The sequence below is a fragment of the Poecilia latipinna genome, unplaced genomic scaffold (assembly GCF_001443285.1).
Source record: "Poecilia latipinna isolate Pla-1442-1.1 unplaced genomic scaffold, P_latipinna-1.0 Scaffold1671, whole genome shotgun sequence".
In the NCBI taxonomy this organism is placed as follows: Eukaryota; Metazoa; Chordata; class Actinopteri; order Cyprinodontiformes; family Poeciliidae; genus Poecilia; species Poecilia latipinna.
Window position 1 is genome coordinate 1 of NW_015114287.1, and position 20,563 is coordinate 20,563.

The 20,563-nt window shown below is 38.8% G+C and overlaps 1 protein-coding gene across 1 annotated transcript; it reads left to right on the forward strand.

Moving 5' to 3' along the window:
- Window positions 1-378: 378 nt before the first annotated feature.
- On the forward strand, window positions 379-14,077 carry LOC106964415 (cartilage acidic protein 1-like; the record flags this gene model as incomplete). The annotated part of the gene is made up of 11 exons (XM_015059945.1): window positions 379-535; window positions 2,910-3,044; window positions 3,131-3,273; window positions 6,731-6,867; window positions 8,789-8,871; window positions 9,255-9,355; window positions 9,470-9,638; window positions 10,361-10,506; window positions 11,748-11,790; window positions 11,891-12,034; window positions 12,262-14,077. Coding segments are annotated over 11 exons (1,374 nt in total), but the record flags the coding sequence as incomplete, so codon positions are not given.
- Window positions 14,078-20,563: the final 6,486 nt, after the last annotated feature.

The window sequence follows — 20,563 nt, forward strand, 5'->3', positions numbered from 1 at the left end:
TTTTTTAACTCATACTGACCTTTTTCCACTGTAAACTGAATTCTGCAACAATCATTGCTGCAATGTCAATTCAGAGAAGCAAAACAGAGAAACAAGAGATAGGAAAGGTTACCTTTGCTAATAAACATGTTAAAATAGAAATGTCATTTCCATGCTTGACCTTTTGATCTTCAACCACTTAGCCTTACTTCCAGAGTAATTTTTATTTAATCACAAGTATCTGGTTCATATGTTCGAGTTAAGTGGCGGCAATAAATGTTACCTCTCAAGCTCCCAGAAAGGTCAAACGGCCGAGCTGTTTTCTCACATGTCTGAGTTTGTGCTTTAAAATGTCAACAGATGTAATTTAATGAAAACGGCACGTGTTTTTTTCTGCAGGGTACCGGCCGCTATGCTATCTATATCGCCAACTACGCCAGTGGAAACGTGGGACCTCACGCTCTCATAGAGATGGACGAGGTAGCCAGTGACCTCTCCGAGGGAGTCATTGCCCTCTCCAATGTTGCAGAGCAAGCTGGAGTTAACAAACTAATTGGTAGGTGTCAAGAGCTTATGGAGACTGTGCAATAGGTCTTGATGATTTGTTTGCGCTACCTGCCCTTAAAGTGTTATCAATGCTGACATCTGTCGTAAGGAATCTGCCTTTTGTTGCAGTGGATTCTACGACAAAAAAGTCCGTAAAGGTGGATTGTTTGGCGTCAAATATGAGCAATAGAGCTAGGTTCTCCAGAGAAGGAGAAAAGAAAGAAGGGAGTAAATGAGAACGTCTTTCGGTTCTATTGTGTTTTCACAAAGACGTTAGTAGAGCATTCACTGGAAGGCAAGAGATTATACCAAATCAGCTGCCAATAAATAATAACATTCTCAATGTATTTATAGGTGTAACTTGAAGAAAATACCCTTCAAGCTATGGAGACGTGTGTCGTTTTTCCTAATTTTGAAAATGTCCACATGAAAATAGCTAACTGCCTAAATCTTCCTGTATTGGCAAAAATAAAATGGTAAAAACTGGTATTCAGACAAACAACCGAAGATCAGCCAACGTTATCTTTTCACGATACAAACTTAATGTTTCAGAAATAGCAAAAAGTGGCATCTTGGACTCACCAGGTCTACTTGCTCCCTGACAACAATATGATCAGAAGAGAAGTCTTTAGAAAATAACTTTTTATGTCCATACGATCACCAAGCGTGGAATCTGCCAAACCTCACTGGAACCTGAGCCATGTGCTTCGATCAGATGAAATTAAACTTGAGTGTTTTAGAAGCAAATACTTCATGTAGGTCTGGCATGAAACACAGGGTGGATATTTGGAAAAGTACTATTTGTCCGCTGTTAATGGAGGATAATGTGTGATGGAGTGTGCTAGTGTCTCTTTCCAAGGGCCATCAGCACCTTGTCTGAGCCAATGGCATTCTGAAGCCTTTGAAATGTAAAAAACTATTTTAAATACAAATATGGCGGCCTGTGCCAGAAAAGTGAAAATGTGTTGTCCCTGCATCTTTCAGCAGCATGGTGATCTAAAACATCTGGCCAATTGGCTCCAATGGTTTACCAGACACAACATGCTGAAAAGGCCTGAATAGTTCAAAGAGCTAAATCCAATTTATATCCAGTTAAACTTCTTAGCATAGGCTTTGTGTTCTTTTGATGTTGGTCTTTTGAAGTATTTTTTATTTTAGTTACAAATCTGTGGTTTTATGAATACTTTTTCCTTTAATAGATATTTTGTTTTCCTGAATTTATTTCTGCATTTTCTTTAAAACTGTTCAAATGAGTTCAACACTTTTGCCAGCCGTCTGTTCTTTCATTTTAGAGCTCTAAAGCCAGAACTCCCTCATCTCTGTGACTCAATTCAAGCTCGCTGTACAGCCAGTGATGTATAGAAAAGTGGAGCAGTAAATGCCAGAAAGGCCCAACCTAAGTATGATTTGTTTCCTCATAACCAAGAGTGAGATCACCTGTTAATGAAACTTTATTGTAACCACTGAAAAGTCCTTGATGTTGATGTTCCACTGAGTTTCGAAAATGGGCAATGACTTTGTGTTTGAGAGCGACAGAATTAAGCTTTATCATCTCTGGAACATTTTTTTTTTCTTTTTTTTTTTTCCCACGTGAAGGACATCATCTGATCCACCCAGGGGGCCAGAGCGAGCTGGTTCACAGTTACTGTGAGTGATGTTAGCTGGACGGCTTTGTCATCAGACTGCTGTTAATCAGAGCAGACGGACAGCCTGTGAAGTTGTATATCTGATGGTTACATATCTCTGGAGAGGCGTTTCGTGGTTTATTGCTGTTGGGGGCAAGTGATATTTGTCCGGGCTGATGAAGCGGGCCAGTAAATCAGGCGCAGGGCCTGACTCACTCACAGCACTGACTCTGCACGGAGAAAGGGCAATCAAAGCCCCGTCAGCTATATAATTAAACTCTGCTGGTCTGAGATGAAACTCTCTAGCAAGATGCTTTTACTTTATAGGAAGTCATTGGAAAATCATGGGGTGATATTCGCTGTGATTTTTTGTTTTTTTCCATCTTGGTGATTAAATTACTGCTAGTCTTTGGTTAATGCAAAACATCTCAGTATGTGTTGTATCACTAGTCCGCTGTATTTGTTTGCACTTGTACTTCCCTTGTAGTTATTTACCTGTGTTTGTAGCCATCAGAATTGGAGTCTGTGTCAGCAAAAAAAAGCCCTACACAGTTCGAAGCAAATGGACCGAAAAGACACTAATGATCTCTTATAATTCCCTTCTGTTATGGAGTCGATCTCTCTCCTGTTGTTCAGTACAGTATTTCACCTTCCCGGTTTCATTCTTTTTTTCTCTTTCAAAAAACTTCTTCTCTGTTTAACTAGCTGCCTTATTTTGTCTTACTGAGGGACCTTCTCTCGCCGTATCCATCTGCACAGGGGGGAGAGGCGTGGTGGTGGGGCCAATTGTTAGTCAAACTCTATCTGATATCTTCTGCGACAATGAGTACGGATCCAACTTCCTGTTCAGAAACAACGGCGATGGAACTTTTACTGATGTTGCGCAGCAGGCCGGTAAGGGACATGCAGTGTACATTTTGAAGAAACTAAACACGTCTAGGCTTTAGAGTATGAAAGAACCTTTCGGTATGTACTTCCAGGAGTGGAGGACCCCATGCAGCATGGCAGAGGGGTGGCACTGGCAGATTTTAACCGCGACGGCAGGACTGACATCGTGTACGGGAACTGGAATGGACCTCACCGCCTGTACATACAGCTAAACAACCGCAAGCAGAAATTTAAGGTGAAATGATGTCTTAGAAAAAAAAATAAAAATCCTGTATGTGGTTCCACAAAACAAACGACATTTGAATGGCTCATGATCCAAAGGTTCACACATACATGCACATCATTTAGAAAATACAAAAAAGATTTTTTTTAAATTATTAATTTATAATTATTTTCTAAACTAAAAACATCTTACAGTTTTGTTTCTCACACAGAATATGTTTTTTATTGATAGATATAAAACTGCAATCTGGTACCATTAGGAGAACCTGACCAGTGAAGAATATAGAAAATAGGCCAATAATAAATGCAAAACTGTTATAAGTAATAACGATTTTGTAATTACTTAATTATGGAGTAACTTTATGGAATTTACTCCATAATTAAGTACCAATTTAAAACTCACTGGCAGCTCTGTGCATAATCCAGACAACATATTTTATCATGTTGTCTTTGAGCATGATAAAATCTCGATCAGTGATTCCCACAATCAAAAAACACATTTCACATCTCAGGTTGTTAGTCTCCATTTGTTGTCCTCTGATCAAAATCAATGTCTAATGAGAAACCAGGATAAAATCAGCAAATCTAAACTGTTATCACAGTGAATGTGTTCTTGTTAGTGCTAACAATGGGCTAATGCATTAGCACCTCTCATGGAGCTTCAGTTTGGGTTTAAGTGGTATTCAAAGGCTCCTGTGATTTACTCCATCAATGACCAGCGTCGTACATGTGCCGTTTGGGGTCTTTATGTCACTCGGCTGCAGACACAGAGGAATGAGCTGCGCTGGGTGTGAATCTGCAGACCCTTCCCTTCGTGCTCGGTGATCTACCTCTCACTGCCTGCCCCCACATCCTTTACACGGGAGATAAACGTCACAGGAGCCATTTTTATATGGGTCAAGTATGGGGTTAATGTGTGATACTTAGCCCCAAGACTACTCAATCATACCAACACACACGTCTCAACTCTTCCACACTCTTACGGATAAGACAAACAAAATTAGGGCATAGTGTTTTCCTGTTTGACAACAAGTTAAATCTCAAGCCAACAACATATTCAGACACCAGAAAAGCTGAGACTTTTCCATATTATCCAATATTGACCTTTGGTTTGAATAATGAAGCTGTTGTATCACTTCAATAAACCAACACTTAAATCGGGCTGAGCCAGCAGCTTTGCCTTGGTAATGGAAAGTGCAGATTGGGCCATTTGATGTTTAATTAAAATCTGTTAGATAGGTTACTCTTTACAGTAGGTTGGGTACCTGCATATATATATACACACACGCCCACACATCCAATACATAAAATCAATTTATATATTTGGAAGATGGCCTTAGCAGAAGTTATACAATTTTTCTTGTTTATTGAAAATGCACTTAAAGTGAGATTCTGTTGTTGCAAATAAGGTATTTTGATAAAAAAAGCTTTTTGTGAGGAGATTTGTAAGGAATTTGATTTATTACATATAATTATGATCAATTATCACTTATTTTATTACGGCTTTTTCCTCAATCACCACAGAACAAAAATAAAAGTACTTTATCTTAGAAGCATTCATATCCCATTTTTTTCCACATTTTGTCATTGGGAAACATCAGTGTAGTTTGTAGGGATATTTATCTGACAGATAACAAAAATGTGTACATAATTGTGGAAAGTGTCAAGAAAATAGTGCATAGTCCAATTTTTTTCCCCAAGTAAAAATCTGAAAAGTGTGTTGTCCATTTGTATCCAGATCCTGATTTAACAGTTTGCAGAAACAGAAAGTTTATCGATTCTTGTCCATAGTTAGGTCATCATCAGTCAGACTGGACGGAGAGCATCTGTAATCAGAAAAATCTTACCATAAATAGATAAAACAGGTTGAGGTATGCTTACAGCTCCCTCCATCATCCTATCTGCTCCAACCACTTCCCACATCCTCTTTACCGAAAAAAAAAAAAAAAAAAATCCATCCCCATAGCATGATGCTGCCACTACCATTTTTCACACAGGGCATGGTTTGTAGACCGATACTGTTTTGCATGTGGGCAAAAGTGTCTGTACTTAATATTTAATTTCACTCTCATCTGACAAAATGCTGAGAGTGAAATGATCTGCCGCCGGCCTCTTGGCACATATTCCTCTTTTTTTGATGGCGATTAATTGCAGTGGATTTGATCTAAAAGTAAAAATAATAAATAATTAAGTGAATTAAAATGTGTACTAACTTCAACACGCACACTTGCTCCATGTCGTGATGGATCCGATTTTCAACTCAAAATGTTAATGTTATGTTTATTCGCTCAGATTTTTTGTCTCTGCACTTAAGCAAGTGACACAGTGAATGTAGTTGTTCCCTTAGCGCCTCAGACAGCAATCCCCTCTCCTTCACCTGAGCAGGAGAAGGTCAATGTGGGCGGCCCCTACCTCTGCAGCTTTATGAGCCTTATAATTAAAACAGGGAGTAAATACTGGGAGGAGTGAAGGGCCGCTCTATAACTCTTTCAAGACTTATCACCAGCTCACTGAAGCGAGGACATATCTGTTACTTCCTCATGCAAGAACTCAACTACTGCAGAAACTTTTCTTTAGGAAGTGGAGTAGAGGGGAGGCGTCTAACCTGTGTGCCCCAATGTCTGAAAAGGACTAAGAAATACTTTTTTCATCTGTTTCCCCATAACCATTACTGCTGTGGTATGGGGAGAAGCATAACTGAGGGAGCCATGGGCTCAAAATGGCAAAAGAATACTAGATGCATCAGGTACGCCTTAACCTAAATGGGATGTATCTAAACACAGAGGTAAAAAGAAAAATAAGACAAAATGTGATAAATTGGTCTATAAAGTGGCTTATGGATATATCTACTGCTCTATATCTATACTGTTTTATAAAACAGTATGTGAATATGACTCAACATGCAAGAGAAACCAGATTAGCAGAATATGACACGGCGGAAACTCCGAACAAAACCGAAACAACACGGAAAAGTCAGCAACATTACCTTAGCTGTACTGCCATGTCCAAACTGGTCAGAAAATGGAATGAGATATCTGGAAATGTCAACTGGAAAAATCTGGAATTCTGAAATCCTGTAAAAAGTATCGGCTTATAACAAGACACTGTCATACTTCTGTTGCACTTAAGCAGCTATTTCTGTTTACAGACAAGCACTCAGCTCTGTCAAGCTGCCATTTTCTCATATCAACAATATATTTGTGTTATTATTTTGTGCTCTGCTCTTTAAAGCAATAATCCATCACTGACAGTGATTGTTTATGCAAAAAAAAGTACACGTGTTGCATCACAGATAATTTATTTTTTTTTTTCTCAAAGCGAATAAACATTTGGAGAGGATTATTCAAACTCGAAGCAAGAGCTTACATGTGAGCAGTATTAGATAAATACAAATGATGAGAAGATGAATGAATACACCTACTCAATAGAAAAATGGCACTTGTTTTCTCTCCTGTTCCCCTTTTCCTCAGGACATTGCCTCCCAGAAGTTTTCCATGCCATCTCCGGTGCGGACAGTCATTGTTGCTGACTTTGATAATGACAACGAGTTGGAGGTGTTCTTCAATAACATCGCCTACAGGGGACCCTCAGCCAACAGACTCTTTAGGTACTGACAGTGAGTGAAACCCAAACACTCTTAGGTGTTTGCACTGCAAATATGAGATTTATGAGCACTTTGATGAGGAGGTTAATAAAATGCTCTTGTGTCTTGATTTAATATTCAAATGTTATGCTTGAAAGCTGCAGGGAATTTAAATTTCCAGGAAAAGGATAGTTATCTAGTCTGGCGTCCCGCCTCTTCCTTCTTCACACATGAATGATTCTTTCATTAAGACAGTTTTAAGATCTTTCTTTGTTCATGGTTTGGTTTCCTCTCTAGATAATATTAATTAACTCAGTGCTCAAAATGTGCAAAACGTGTGATTGGTTGACTGATAGCAAAATGAACCCTTTCCTCTCTGAGTAAAATCTGATTTGGCAAAGTTTTCTGAACAGGATTCAAATTTCAGTTCACACAGAATATCAGTAATCAGTCTGTTCTCCAGAGATCTCCCGGATCAGAATATTTCTCCACGCCAGGTCACCCAAGAAAAATCTATCTTTCTGGTCTGAAAGAGGTCACTACTTCTCAGCCAGTGGCTCAGCCATTGTCTTCTGTGGAGATGAACAAGCTTATTTTTTCTCCTCTTTGGCACAGAAAAAATAAATAAATAAAAACATGCTTGAACAAGCTAATTAATCCAGTACGCCAAATCAATATCAAGCTGATGTTAGTGCTATAGCAGCTAAAATCACTACATTAGTGGCTCTAAGATATCGAATCATTATAAATGTGGAACTCTAACACTTTCATGCATGGTGGTCAGCTATTCAGCCATTTGTTCTGGATGTGTGTGGTTATTGATGGTATCCTTGCATACAGCACGCTTTGCTAGTTTGTAGTGTGTCACTGTTCATAACCACCAATATGTAAGTTAACAGAAAACTTCAAATGCAGAAAAACAGCACTCAGAGACGGTAATTGGACTCAACTTATATATAACCTTTCGAGTTATGCTGACCACTTAAGCCACTTTACACTACAGATCCATTCACCAATTTGCACAGATTGGTGAGCACGTTGGGCACACAACTGGAGGAAACTGTCAGCTTTCCAAATGCAAGAAAATTACTCTGCCACTGAGCAACATACGTCCAAAACCAATTGATAACCATAGACAAAAATTATTAGTAACATTTTTAAGTCTTGGATTTATAATCAAAAGAAATTGAACTGTCCAATAAAGTGGACATCATGTGCTGTGAAAAAGTACTTGCCTCTTCTGTTTCGTCACATTTGGATGTTTCAGATCATCAAACAAATTTAAATATTGGACAAAGATAAACTGAGTAAACAAAAAAGTCGTTTTCAAATGATAATTTTATTCATTCAGTGCATAAGGTATCCGAATCAACCTGTGACTATTAGAAAAAGTAATTGCCTCCCTTATTAAATCCGTAGTAACAGGGAATTAATCTACGATGCTTAGATTGCTGAATTCAATTTCACAGGCCAAATCCAGGCCTTAAACCATGTCTGCATATTTTGGGAGTAGAACTGAAACAGTTTGTTAAGAAAGGCCAAATACAGAGACTCCTTATTTCAAGGCAACATCTTTTGATGTAATTACTTTACATCGTGTTGTCTGGTCCTAGTCTCTAGTCGAGGATATGATCTATTCTCAGCTCTGTGTTTGTATTATAAAGTTTTATAATGTTCTTTTTGATTTTATGCAACCAAAAGACCAGCTTGGGAAAGGTATAACTTATTAGCACAGCCTATAAATGCTGCAGAGTTCAGTGTTTTTGGTTATTACTTGATATTTCTTCTGGAACAAATAAACTAAAGGTAAATAAACATCTCTCTGCAGTGTGCCGTCGAGTGAAATAAAATAAGTGGATGTAAATTAATTTTTAGTTTTTCTATGTTTTAGTGGTAATGCTTTGATGCTGTGCAGAAATGTGAAGGTAATGTTGTGCCTTCGTAGGGTGAGCAGGAGAGAACATGCGGACCCCCAGATAGAAGAGTTGAACATTGGTGAGGCCGCAGAGCCTGATGGACGAGGAACTGGTAATCTTGTCAAAACAATCAATAACCTTTATTTGCACAACCCTGTTATTGTCTGTAGACCTGCCTATCAAGTCTAATAAAACAGAAAATTAAATCTGATTAAGATATTTTTTGTTGAAGTTGTGAAAGGGGAAAAAAAATATTTTGTTACATTAACTGTAAGCGCAAATGTTACAGACAGAATGAACACATCAAGAAAATCTGAAAGTTTCATGTGGTAGTACCACATCTAACCACTAGATGACACCAATGCTCCACTTTTGAAAATGTTCCGAAAATGTGTCACCGGCATTATTCTTGAGTTATGTGCATATCTTTGTTGATGAGGATAGTAATTGTTGTAAAGCCTGCTTCCTGGAGTGTTTATTGTGATGGGCCTACAGGAGCCATAGCCACAGATATTGATGGTGACGGCCGTCTGGAACTGGTGGTGTCTCATGGCGAAAGCGCAGCACAGCCGCTCTCTGTCTACAGAGTCAATCAGGTGAGTGTGCTGGTCTTAAATAGCATTTTATATTCTGTAGGGTGGTCAAGCATAAGTCATCCTTCCCTGACCCATCTCTTTCTCCTCTTCCTCCTCCTCCTCATCATGTGTCAGGGCCTCACTAACTCATGGCTCCGAGTGATTCCCCGAACCAAGTTTGGAGCTTTTGCCCGAGGAGCTAAAGTGGTTGTCTACACAAAGAAAAGTGGCCCACACACACGGATTATTGATGGGGGCTCGGGGTATCTGTGTGAGATGGAACCTGTCGCTCACTTTGGTCTTGGTAAGATCACATTTAAAGCACCAGGCAGCCCTTCAGCCGGCTAAATCTGCTCCTCTGTGAGGCTGCAACTAGTAAATTTTGCACTGTATTAACAGCCCTTTTTTATTTGACATGCTCTAAAATAACATACTTCATTTTCTAAATTATTCCAAGATTAGATACTAACAGAGGGAAAGAAAAAAAAAAGTATGGAAAGCATGTTTTTAATCCTTTGAGCTCTCTGGTCTCTCTCAGTTCTGCACCAGGGCTTGCAAAGAAAAGGTCGGCTCCTGTGGCCTTCACGTTACACTCTGCAGCAGCAAACTTTCCAAAACGTTGTAACTTTAGAAAGGACCTCCAGACTTTCAGGGAGTTATACGTGATACACCCTGCAGCACCGTGAGAGGTTGTCATCTCGGTTCAGAACAGGTGAAATAGTCTCTGGCTCCCTGGCAGTGCACCTGTCTGGCAGGGTTACTGAAGATCTGTTTACATTAAAAATGCTACTTTAATTAAGATCCACAGAGGCTCCCGGGAGATGAGCTTTCTCTGTGCCTGATTAAAACAGTTAATGATGAGAAGAGAGTGCAACGAAGTCCCCTAAAAGGAGACAAAGATGGAAGAGTCACGACTGTCAACACATGCAGTAAATTGTTGCTCTATAGATTCGCTGAGCTCACATAACCTCTTTCTGTGTGTGCATCATATTTACCTGAAATCATTTTTTTTTTTTACTTAAACAGGTAGGGATGTGGCCACAAATGTTGAAGTGTACTGGCCAGATGGGCGCTCAATAGCCCGTCCTCTGGAGCCTTCAGAGATCAACTCAGTGCTGGAGATCCCCTACCCAAAAGATGAGGAGGAAGTCACTCCTACTGTGGAAATCGAGGTACAGGACACAACATTAAGCTCTGGTTGAACTTGATGGTTTAAGACATATAATTGGCTATTTTAGGAACAGCACAGTGACACTCTTCCAGTTTCATGTGGTGCCTTACAAAAGTATTCACACCCCATGAGCTTTTCTTACATTTTGTCACATCTTGTAGGATTTTTATGTGATAGATCAACATGTAAATTGGTTTCCTATATTTTGTGTGCTTGTATTCAACCTGTTGGAGAGTCCGTACTTTGCAGAAACACCCGTGGGGGGCGAGGGGGTGGGTCGTTACTAGGAGGGGGACATTCAAAGAAGCAGTTGATCTTCTTTGCAAAGTAGATCAACTGCTGTCAGACTGGATAGATATGATGTGGCATTTTGCATGTAGGCCAAAAAAAAGAAAAAAAATGGTTGTGGTTTCATTTAACAAACTACAAATTGGGCATCACACGGCTTCTTCTATGATCCTCAAAGAACAGCAGTTTTTAGCGTAGTGTTAGTGAGTATTAATCTGCATACAGGTTGACTGTTTAATAAGCAGGTTAGTTCTGAAGGTAATTGTTGCAGTGGATATTATTTAAGGATATCGAATTAAAGTCCGTCTCCTGCATTTCTCACGCTCTCCACTGTCTTAGTGGCTTCCGTGTGCTCTAGTATTGTTTGGTTGTCCCCAAACTGTCTGGTCTAAGCTTTTGGTAGTGGCCAGCTGATTAGACATAAAAAAAATAAGTGGGTAGAATGCGTGCCACCATTTCCTGTTTGATTTTTCCTTAAAAAAATAAAAATAAAAAATAAAAAATGGAAACAGTGTTCACTTTATACCTCAGTTATTCTGTGCATTGTGTCTTTTACATAAAATCCAAATGAATTCCACTACAGTTTGCTTTCTGGACAGAGATTGAAAAAGTATAGAGTCCAAATAGCATTACAAGATACAATATTCCAGGAAGAACCAAGTTTGACACGGAAGCAAGTAAAGTTTATCAGGTGATGAACTGCAAACCCCACAATATTACGCTGCTACTTGGTTAAAACTGACTAGTTTTCTTTGTTTTGTTTTTTTTTTTTGCCAGATCTGTTTTAGCTAAAGGAAATGCTGCCCAATTTAAGCTGGTTCTCTGTTACTTTTAAGTCGCCGGTAGAATCTGAAGATGCAGTTCAGAGAATGCGATGATATTTACTGTGAACATATTAATGGACTGTAAAGATTTTTATTTTTTTTTTTGCTTCACATCAATTGTGTTTTACAGTGCGGTCATGGATTTGCTCTAAACGAGTTTGGCCGTTGCACAGGTAAGCGGACCTCATTTATGTTCCCTTCATGATCTCCGTCTCCTTGTGTTAGTCTCCTTCAGTCAAGCGTCTTTGCCTTCCTCGCCTTCCCCATCCCTAGATAAAGATGAATGCACCCAATTCCCCTCTATGTGCCCCTCCGACCGTCCCATCTGCACCAATACCTACGGCAGCTATAAATGCCGTGCCAAGAAGAGATGCAACCAGGGCTTTGAGCCCAATGACGATGGGTCTGCCTGTGTGGGTGAGTCGTCCTGACAAAATAAATTGCTGGATTGCCCAAGATCAGGAGAACAAAGGAAGCGCCGTGAGAAAACGAGAGGCTTTAATTGCATTGGTGTTTGGGTGAAGGCTTAGCCTTGCTAACATTTCTCTGACCATTTCCCCTTTCCACACTTGTTATCTTGCATCAGTCTAAATGAGTTGTTGCCTGACAGTTTTCCGCCCTCTGTTTCTCGTTTTGCTTTGCAGCCCAGGTGGCTTACTTTGGAAGGACGCACTCTTCGGGGGAATGCAATGCTTCCCATATGCTTACTCTCACTCTGCTACCCGTCATCTCGACTCATCTGCAGATAGGACTGCTGTAGCTTTACTCTTGTCTCCTCCACTTTACCGCTGAGCGGAGATGTACAGAAACTGTGTGCAAACTTTTCTCTGAGAAATATCCTCCCACTTCTTCACCACGAAGCTCTGCTGTCTTTTCTCCTTCGGTTACTGTATATAACTGGTTGTCACCGCTGCTGTATTTTGCCCTGTGGCTCCTGGCCTCCTCTGGGAGCTTTGCTGTGAGCTGCAGAGATCAGAACTGCCACCTGTGGACCCCTGATTTCATCGCCTGGCATTCAAAGTGTGACCTGAACTGAGGCCAAGTCAATAAGGGAAGCTTTAGTATATCCCCCCTGCACATACAGAGATGAATCCGCAGAGCATGTTTATTGGAGACATCCCACCTGTATCTCTGCCATACCACAATGTGTATTAATCATTGCAGATCATTCTCACCTTGATTATGTGTTTGCTGAAAAGCGTATGGATACATAGCTTTAGGTCGTGTGTGTGTTTATGTCTGTGTGGGCGACGTGTGGGTGCCTGATTGTGCGTGGTCCAATGAAGTGTTCAGGTACAGAAACATACGCCGGACCATCTGTCGCCAATGGCAGGACACATTTATTTTTATTTATTTATTTATTTTTTTTCAAGAATAAATTATGAAATAAAATGGAGCAGAAAACGGATGCAAGGCTGTGTGTGTGTGTGTGTGTGTGTGTGTGTGTGTGTGGAGAAATGCATACAGAGTGTGAGACTACATCTGATGATTTGAATGAAACAAACACTGAAATGAAGTCACAGGAAGATGTTTGGAAGATTTACAATATTTTTTAATGTTGGGTTGTTTTCCACACTAGCATCAAAATGTTGATCAATTCACAGTAAAATCTGCCTTTGCAATTTCACTTTGTACACCTCTAAATTTGTGCATTACCATTATATTTTTTGCACATCCCAGATGTATGTTGTTTAATATTGCATTGTTCATCTTTGCTTTTGTGACCCTGAACCTTATGCCCGAGGAAAACTGTCTAGATTTGCCCCTGAGGTTTTGTGGCAGTGTAGGTAATTTTTCAACAATCAAACCTTTAAAGTTGAGATCAAGTCATAAAACAAGTAGAACTCCTTATTGTTCTGAAAATATGTATGCTTCAGTATGTTTTTACCTTGCTATGACCTGAGAAGTAAAACAAAACAAAAATAAATACTATACTGTGGTCAAAAAGATGGCAAAAAATAGAAATAATGAAGATACTAACATTTTGATGGACAGCTTGACCGTTCCTTTGCTTTTCTGCAGGGAAGTGTCAGCTCATGGATGCACTTCAGGTTCAAAAGATATTTCTAACAGAAATGTGAACCCTCTGTCATTTTTCAGATACTATTTAGAAGATTTCTTCATGCCGTTGGACTTACCAAAGTTCTTATCTGTCAAGATGATTTCAGATGTACCGAGTAATCCGGAGGCTCATTCTTTACGGAGCTCTGTGCATGACTAAACATTTATTAATTGTGTGTTTCTGTCAGGAGACTATGAATTGCTCACAGGTGGCGTTTTATTCCGCCAGCTTTTTATTGTCTCTAAAGATGCACCAAAATATTTAGCAGCACCCACTGTAATGTAAGTCCTGAATGTCTCATAGTATCAGTTTATCAGCGACATTTTTATCTTTTTTTCCTGAAAAATAAAACGGCAGCAGTCCATTAAAAAGACAATAAACTAAAAGTCACTTACTGCGGCTCTTTGTTCAGTCCATTTTCACATTGGTGGTTTGCTTTCTGTGGTAGCCAAAGAGTCTGTGGATAGTTTATGAAGGTTCAGAAGACCATGTCCACTTAAGTCAAATATTTTAATATGTTTTTACTGACATATTTGTCGGACAATTGACCAGAGGCTGTTGCGAAGGTGAAACTTTAGAGTCAGGAAGAAAGGCAACTTTTTTTCTTTTTTTTTTTTCCCCACGGACGGACTCGGTTTCCTGACCGAGAAATGAAATGTAATCTTCCATTTTGCAGGATGGGTCAGCTAAATACGTTGGAAGGACACGGCTGAACGCGTTCCAACGTTACTGCAGGGCTTTTCTTTCCATAAAAATCATGACAGCTCTCATTACTTCAGCTGGCTGTGTGATTCCAATTTGTTCATTTTCTTTTAAGTGTCTTTTTGAAATCACTTGTTTATTGAAACTTAGCTGATGCAAAACATTTGCTGCGGATGTTACAATGCAGAAAATGATCCGAGTCCTTATTGCATGTAAATTTTATCATCTAAAACTAAATGAAATGTAATGTTTTTGTGGGCTCTGCCTTTCTAAACCCAGAGGGCGTCTCTGAAATCAGATATTGTCAGGTCACAGATTTGTGTCCAGTGAGAGAGACTTGGTTGAACTTGAAGAAAATGAATAAATGTAAAATATTCCACAAAGATGCATCGGGTTGTGCTACCAACTTGTTTTTAGCCGGCGGCCAGTATTTTAGGTGGGAGAAGAAAAATACAGGTGCAGGTTTTATCTATGAACTATACCTGGGCAGGGAGGCTGATGTGTTTGTCCCAATGAGTAGCAGTGCAGGTTTACAACCATGATTCCCCACCTGTTTGTTCTGAGATGTCCTTGTGTTTAAAATAAAACCTGAAACTCAATGTTCAGGCTGTGAATTATGACAAAGCCATGGGAACACATGGGGTTGCCATAGCATCTCTAACGTAACATAGTGGATAAATGTAGTTATCTTTGGAAATCAACATTGACTTCTGCGTTACGAAGTGAAGTCGTTTTGCTTCTCAGGTGTGACACCTGATGCAGCAAAACATGACAAACCCCAAATTTTCTGAATTCTAAAACTTCTTATATAAATGTCTCATCCTATTAGTTGTTAACTTATTTTTGTTTGTGTTATTTCCAGCATTTCCCGTCAACCACCCATAAATGGGATGCTGCAGCAAGTCCGGCACCTCGGCTTCTCATGGCCTCGCCGGCGGGTGTGTATGTATGTGAACTGGTGTTGTGACCCGGAGCTTTTATTTTTTCTGCCTCGAATCAGCAGCCACAAAACCTTCATCAAAGAGAGAGGCTGCACATGCGAAGATAATGCACAATTCGCAGAAACCGATGCGGGATCTGATGGGAATGGAAATGACGAGAAAGCCTTTCTAAGTGGAAAATAGGAGAACGAAAGAGTGCCAAGAAAACACTGTCCAAACGGTGTTGGAGTATGATCTGCAGTTGTCATTTCCTCTCCGCTGCATCTGTTATATGCATCTTTTTACCCCTGATAAATGTAAGTCAAGCCATCTTTGCAGTACTTTGCACAAACTATGCTAATGCTGGCCTGAGGGTGTTCACTAAGGGTTACCGCAACCTCAGATCAAATACATCTTTTCTTCCTTGCTTCTTGCTGCCAGAGAACGTAACTCGATTTAAGCTTATCAGAGTAATTTAAGTGTGTCTGAATACAGGAATAAGTCACTGATATGACTGATAAAATGTTTTCCGTTACCTCTTAAGCATGAATGGCATCACGTGGAACGCATCTTTGTGGAAGGTCATAACTCTTTATTTTTGGCTCGTGTTTTTTTTTTTTTTTTTCATTTAAGAAGACGTATGATACACAGATACAACAAACTATTATATATTTTTTCTTCTATTCACAGCAAGACTCTTACAACACCACGGTCTTCCAGAGAACTTCAGACCATTATTTCTTTTAAAGTTAAGATCTAGACCTGCACATAAAATACGTACAGAAAAATGTACGTAAATGTGCAAGTGAGAACTGGCATAAATGTTTAACTTTTTATTAAACAATATGTGAACACTTGTTCCATATTTGAAATCTAGCACTCAGATCCTGCTGATCTGATTGCATAAAATCTTTGTTCAAAATCGCATAAAGCAACATCACTAAACAAGTTCTACTCCCCTGATTTAAAACAAGTTTTTTAATAATTACATATCAGTTGACAGACTCCAGGTAGAGGAAGCCTTTCTTTTTAGGGAGACCTTCTTTTTCTGAGCGTTTATTTAGCACTGATTTCTGATGCTGAGGGTTTATTTCTTTCTTTCTTTCTCGTTCATCCAGTAGAGTAACAACCGCGGTGCACATTGTACATGCACACCCCATGTAAACCCATGTACATGTATTTCACATGCCACATTTCACTATGTGAGATTTCACATTTGCTTTATTAAGTGGGATTTTTTTAAATGTAAAATTCGTGGTTTTTTAGTTGTTGTTTTTTTCTTCATAAAGAGAGTAACATCTTGTTTTCATTAGCTTGGAATGAGCTATGTCATTTACATTGGAAGCTGCTCTTTATCTTAGAGGTTTTGCCGGGTTCTGGGAAGGCCAAGAACAACAAACCAAAGTCTGTTCTGTGATCCAAGCCTATGTTCTAACCCTGGATGTTGCCAACCACCAGCATCAGAGTTCTGCTCTGTTTTGCTTTGTTAATGCAGACTAATGTTACAAAATGACCTAAATGGACGAGTTTCAACATTGAAACCTTGTTTCAAACAACGCTTTCCACTGCCTTCTTTCCTTTCCTGCTGTTACCAATTTATGAGGTTGGAGGTGAAAATGAAGGTTCGAATTAAACAAAAGCAGGTTTACAGACATTAAAAGGCTAGAGATACATTGCTATGTCTTTTTTCTTAATAGGAATTGTAACATGTAACATGTTTTAAAATGTAGAAGAAAATATCTTTTATGTGTCTTCTGGTTAGAACAAGTTCATCCATAGTACAAACAGAACAGACTTTTCTTTCCTTCAATAAAAATACCGCATTCTTCTGAAAAAAAAAAAAAAAAGCACGGGACCAAAGTCAAACTAACAATGCTTTATTTGTGATAGAGAGACTTGAAAAGGTGCTTAAAGTGCTCCAAGTTCGCAGTTTCTTGTTTTTGGCTCCATTTATTTTTAATTTAACATTTTCAGCTCCCTCCCTTGAGACATCCTGTGGTTTCCTAAAGTTTTAGCAGCATATTTAACAGAGGTATACTTGAACAGTGTATTCAGGAATCTGCATTTTTTGACTTGTTTCACCTTTACAGTGAAAGATGCACCTTTCAAAGAAAGATGCAAAAACCATTGTTTGCCACAATCCGAGAGAAATATTGACTGAAACATTTGATCCAAACAGAAGTGTCCATTAATAAAAACAAAATGTAAACTTACCAAAATCTGCGGTCCAAATTCAATGGGATGTTGGTCGAACATTAGCTTCTGTGGTAGGATGTGCTTGTCGTTGAAGAATTAAGAGCAAACGTTAAAAGTCTCAGGTGAGGAGGAAAACAGACATGACCACATTTTAAATGGTCTAATGTAACTCAGTGTACTCACAGTGAGAAACTCTGTGTAGTCTTTCTTTTCTTTTAAGTATTGCATTGTGTTATGTATTTGTTCTTTCTTCTCGATGAGCCCTGAAAGGCTCTTCACCGTATAATGCTGATGAGGTGAATTCCTCCATCGGTGAATGTTTTCTTATCACTTCTTTTCTGGTCCTAAATTTGGTGTTAGCTAAATGAAACAGACAATCTTCAAATCAGTCATATCTTCCTCCGTCAGCCTTTTATCAGCCTCTGCTAAACCAACCCTTTGATCCATTTACAAAACTGACTGTTTGAAGGACTACTGCAACAATTTATTGTCCTGTAGTCCATGCAGTAGATCTGAGAAGAGCGACGCACTGTAATCTCTGTCTCACCATGAGTCGGCGTGATCCGAAGTGACGTTTTAACTGGAGCCACATATTTCCGGGCTTTTATGGTCGTCATTACGTTTTATGTAGACGGGCCGAATTTCTGGAAGATCCAGCAGCAACCACAACAACTGTCAGTCACGCCGAGGTCATTTAAAATGTGCTGATATTCACGCCAAAGCTAACACAGAGAAGCAGTTTAGCAGATGGCTGTCTGGTATTGCCTTTGCATATGTTGTCTGTGCCCAGGCTGAAAGCAAGTCGCTGCAGCTGTATTTACAGAAAGGTGTTCAAAACATGCATATTCAAAGACGTTTCTTTACAGACTGTGGAGCTCGTTGCATCCTTTCGGTTTTAATAATTACGGGATGTTTTAAGGCAATTATTTGCACTGGATTCATAAAAATTATACAATTTTAGACTTTTTTTTAAGGGTAAATCAATAAAAACAAAAAGTTTAATTGTTTTACTTTAACTTCAACACTATTTGCTACTTTAGGCTGATCTGTTACATCAAATCTCTGTAAAGTAGTTCTAAATTGACCCAATGTGGAAATTGTCAAATTTATGTTGCTTCCTGAAAGCAGCTTACAAAGCGTTCTGCTTTCTGGAAAAAAAAAAACAAAAAAAAAACACATACATAATTGCCTCTTACTGAATAAATATTGTCCTGAGACTTTGCCATGGTAAACTAAATACATTAACATTCATTTGTAAATTAAGTCATCAACACATGTCGCTGGCAGAATACTGGGTACAGACAAAGAGTTTTCTGTAATGAAAAGATCTTGTCCCGAGAGACTCTGTCTTACATGCAAGTGCGCACAGATATTTTCCAGATTGCTGCATGCTCCATTATTTCTGGAGAGCAGAATCGCAGGCGGTATACGGGTTTTCTGTCTTCAGAAAGAATAAGCATTTAACTCCATTAATGCAAGAGCAAGAAGTGACTTTTCTTCTCCGTGACTCAAAAAACAAACAACTGAGAAGGTTAAGTAGACAACTTCCTTTCTGTTGAGAAAACGAGCAATGAAAGAACAGGAAAGCACAGCAGAAAGGAACAGTGTTGTCCAGCCACAGAGCAACAAATGTTGAAAACATGAAAACGTCGGTTCTGTCTAAGAGAGGAGCTTGTGACCTTTATGATCTAAGGAGCCATTTTTGTCTTCAGTTCAGCTTCAGTTCAGTTTTGCTTGTTCAGACAGAGGTAAATGTTGGATGACCTTTTCAAAAAGGACAAGCTATAATTTTTTATCAATATTGTCTGTAGAAAAACTTTTGTATGTGTTTTTTGAAAGGGCCCCCATTTTATTGTAGGTTTTTAAATAAAAACAGGTATTTTCTTTTTTAATAGCTACATAAGCTGGAATGATATTTGTGGAAAATTATATAAAAACAAAAAAAATTAGATCTAAAAATTATATTTATGGTGTCATTAATTTGGGGAAAATTCAATTATTCCCCGAGAAAACTAAAAATAAATAAATAAATAAATAAAAACATTTATTATTATTATATCTATATTTAAAAAAACATATTAGTTGGTTCATTACAATTTTTAGCCAGTTATTTTATAAAGATCTAAATGGCTCTGGGGCCACAGGTTGGAGACCCCTGATCTAAGCAAAACGTAAGAGTAGAAGAAGTCGAGCAGTGAGAAAGAAAGACTGTCCTGAAGTAGAGAATAGCTTGTTAACGTGAGAGTGACTTTTGACCGCAGGTGATGAGATGTTCCATCACTTCTTACGCGTCTTTGAGAAATATCAGCAAACTCTCACAACTCTTCCCCTCTGCTCAGCTGTGAACTTAACTCAGCTGAGTAGAACTTTATCCCTGACTTCTGGTTTTATGAGAAGGCTCTGCTGGATCTACCATAAAGCTACTGTAAAAAACAAACAGAGACAAATTCTGGATTACTGTCACTGCAAAACTAATCCCTAAAAACATGATCACAAATACGACGTTGACGTAAAACTGCTAATGCTGATTTTGGAGTGCAGTTCTAAATCCCACCACTCATTTCAATATGTTTTCTGAAACTAGTTAATTTACTTACAAAGTCAAGACATGCCTGGATTATAAATTAATATTCTAATCTGCATCTGTTGGTTGATTACAAAGATGAAAAAGAAAAGGTAAATGTTTTATTTTCCCTTGAATCAATGCTGCAAATCCACCAGTCTTACAGACTTCTGATCATCTTAAATCATATTTTAGAAATACAAACAAGCATTGTTGTGGTTTTATTGGTTTTCTTTGGTTTCTCTTTTCGGCAACTATTTGTATTAGTCACTTCTTGCGTTTTGAGGCTCCATGATTGAGGTGATTACGTGAACTGGATGATTACAACTGAATTGCCATTTAATAAAAGTCTTGTTTGAGTCTTGAACATTAATTTAACCATAAAGTTAGAGCTGAAAGGACCACAGTTATGCATATTTATGACTTTCCAACCCACCAAACATAAAGTTTGCATTCTTGTTTCCTTTGGGATTGGGACAGTGGCAATTTTTACAGCTTTTGCC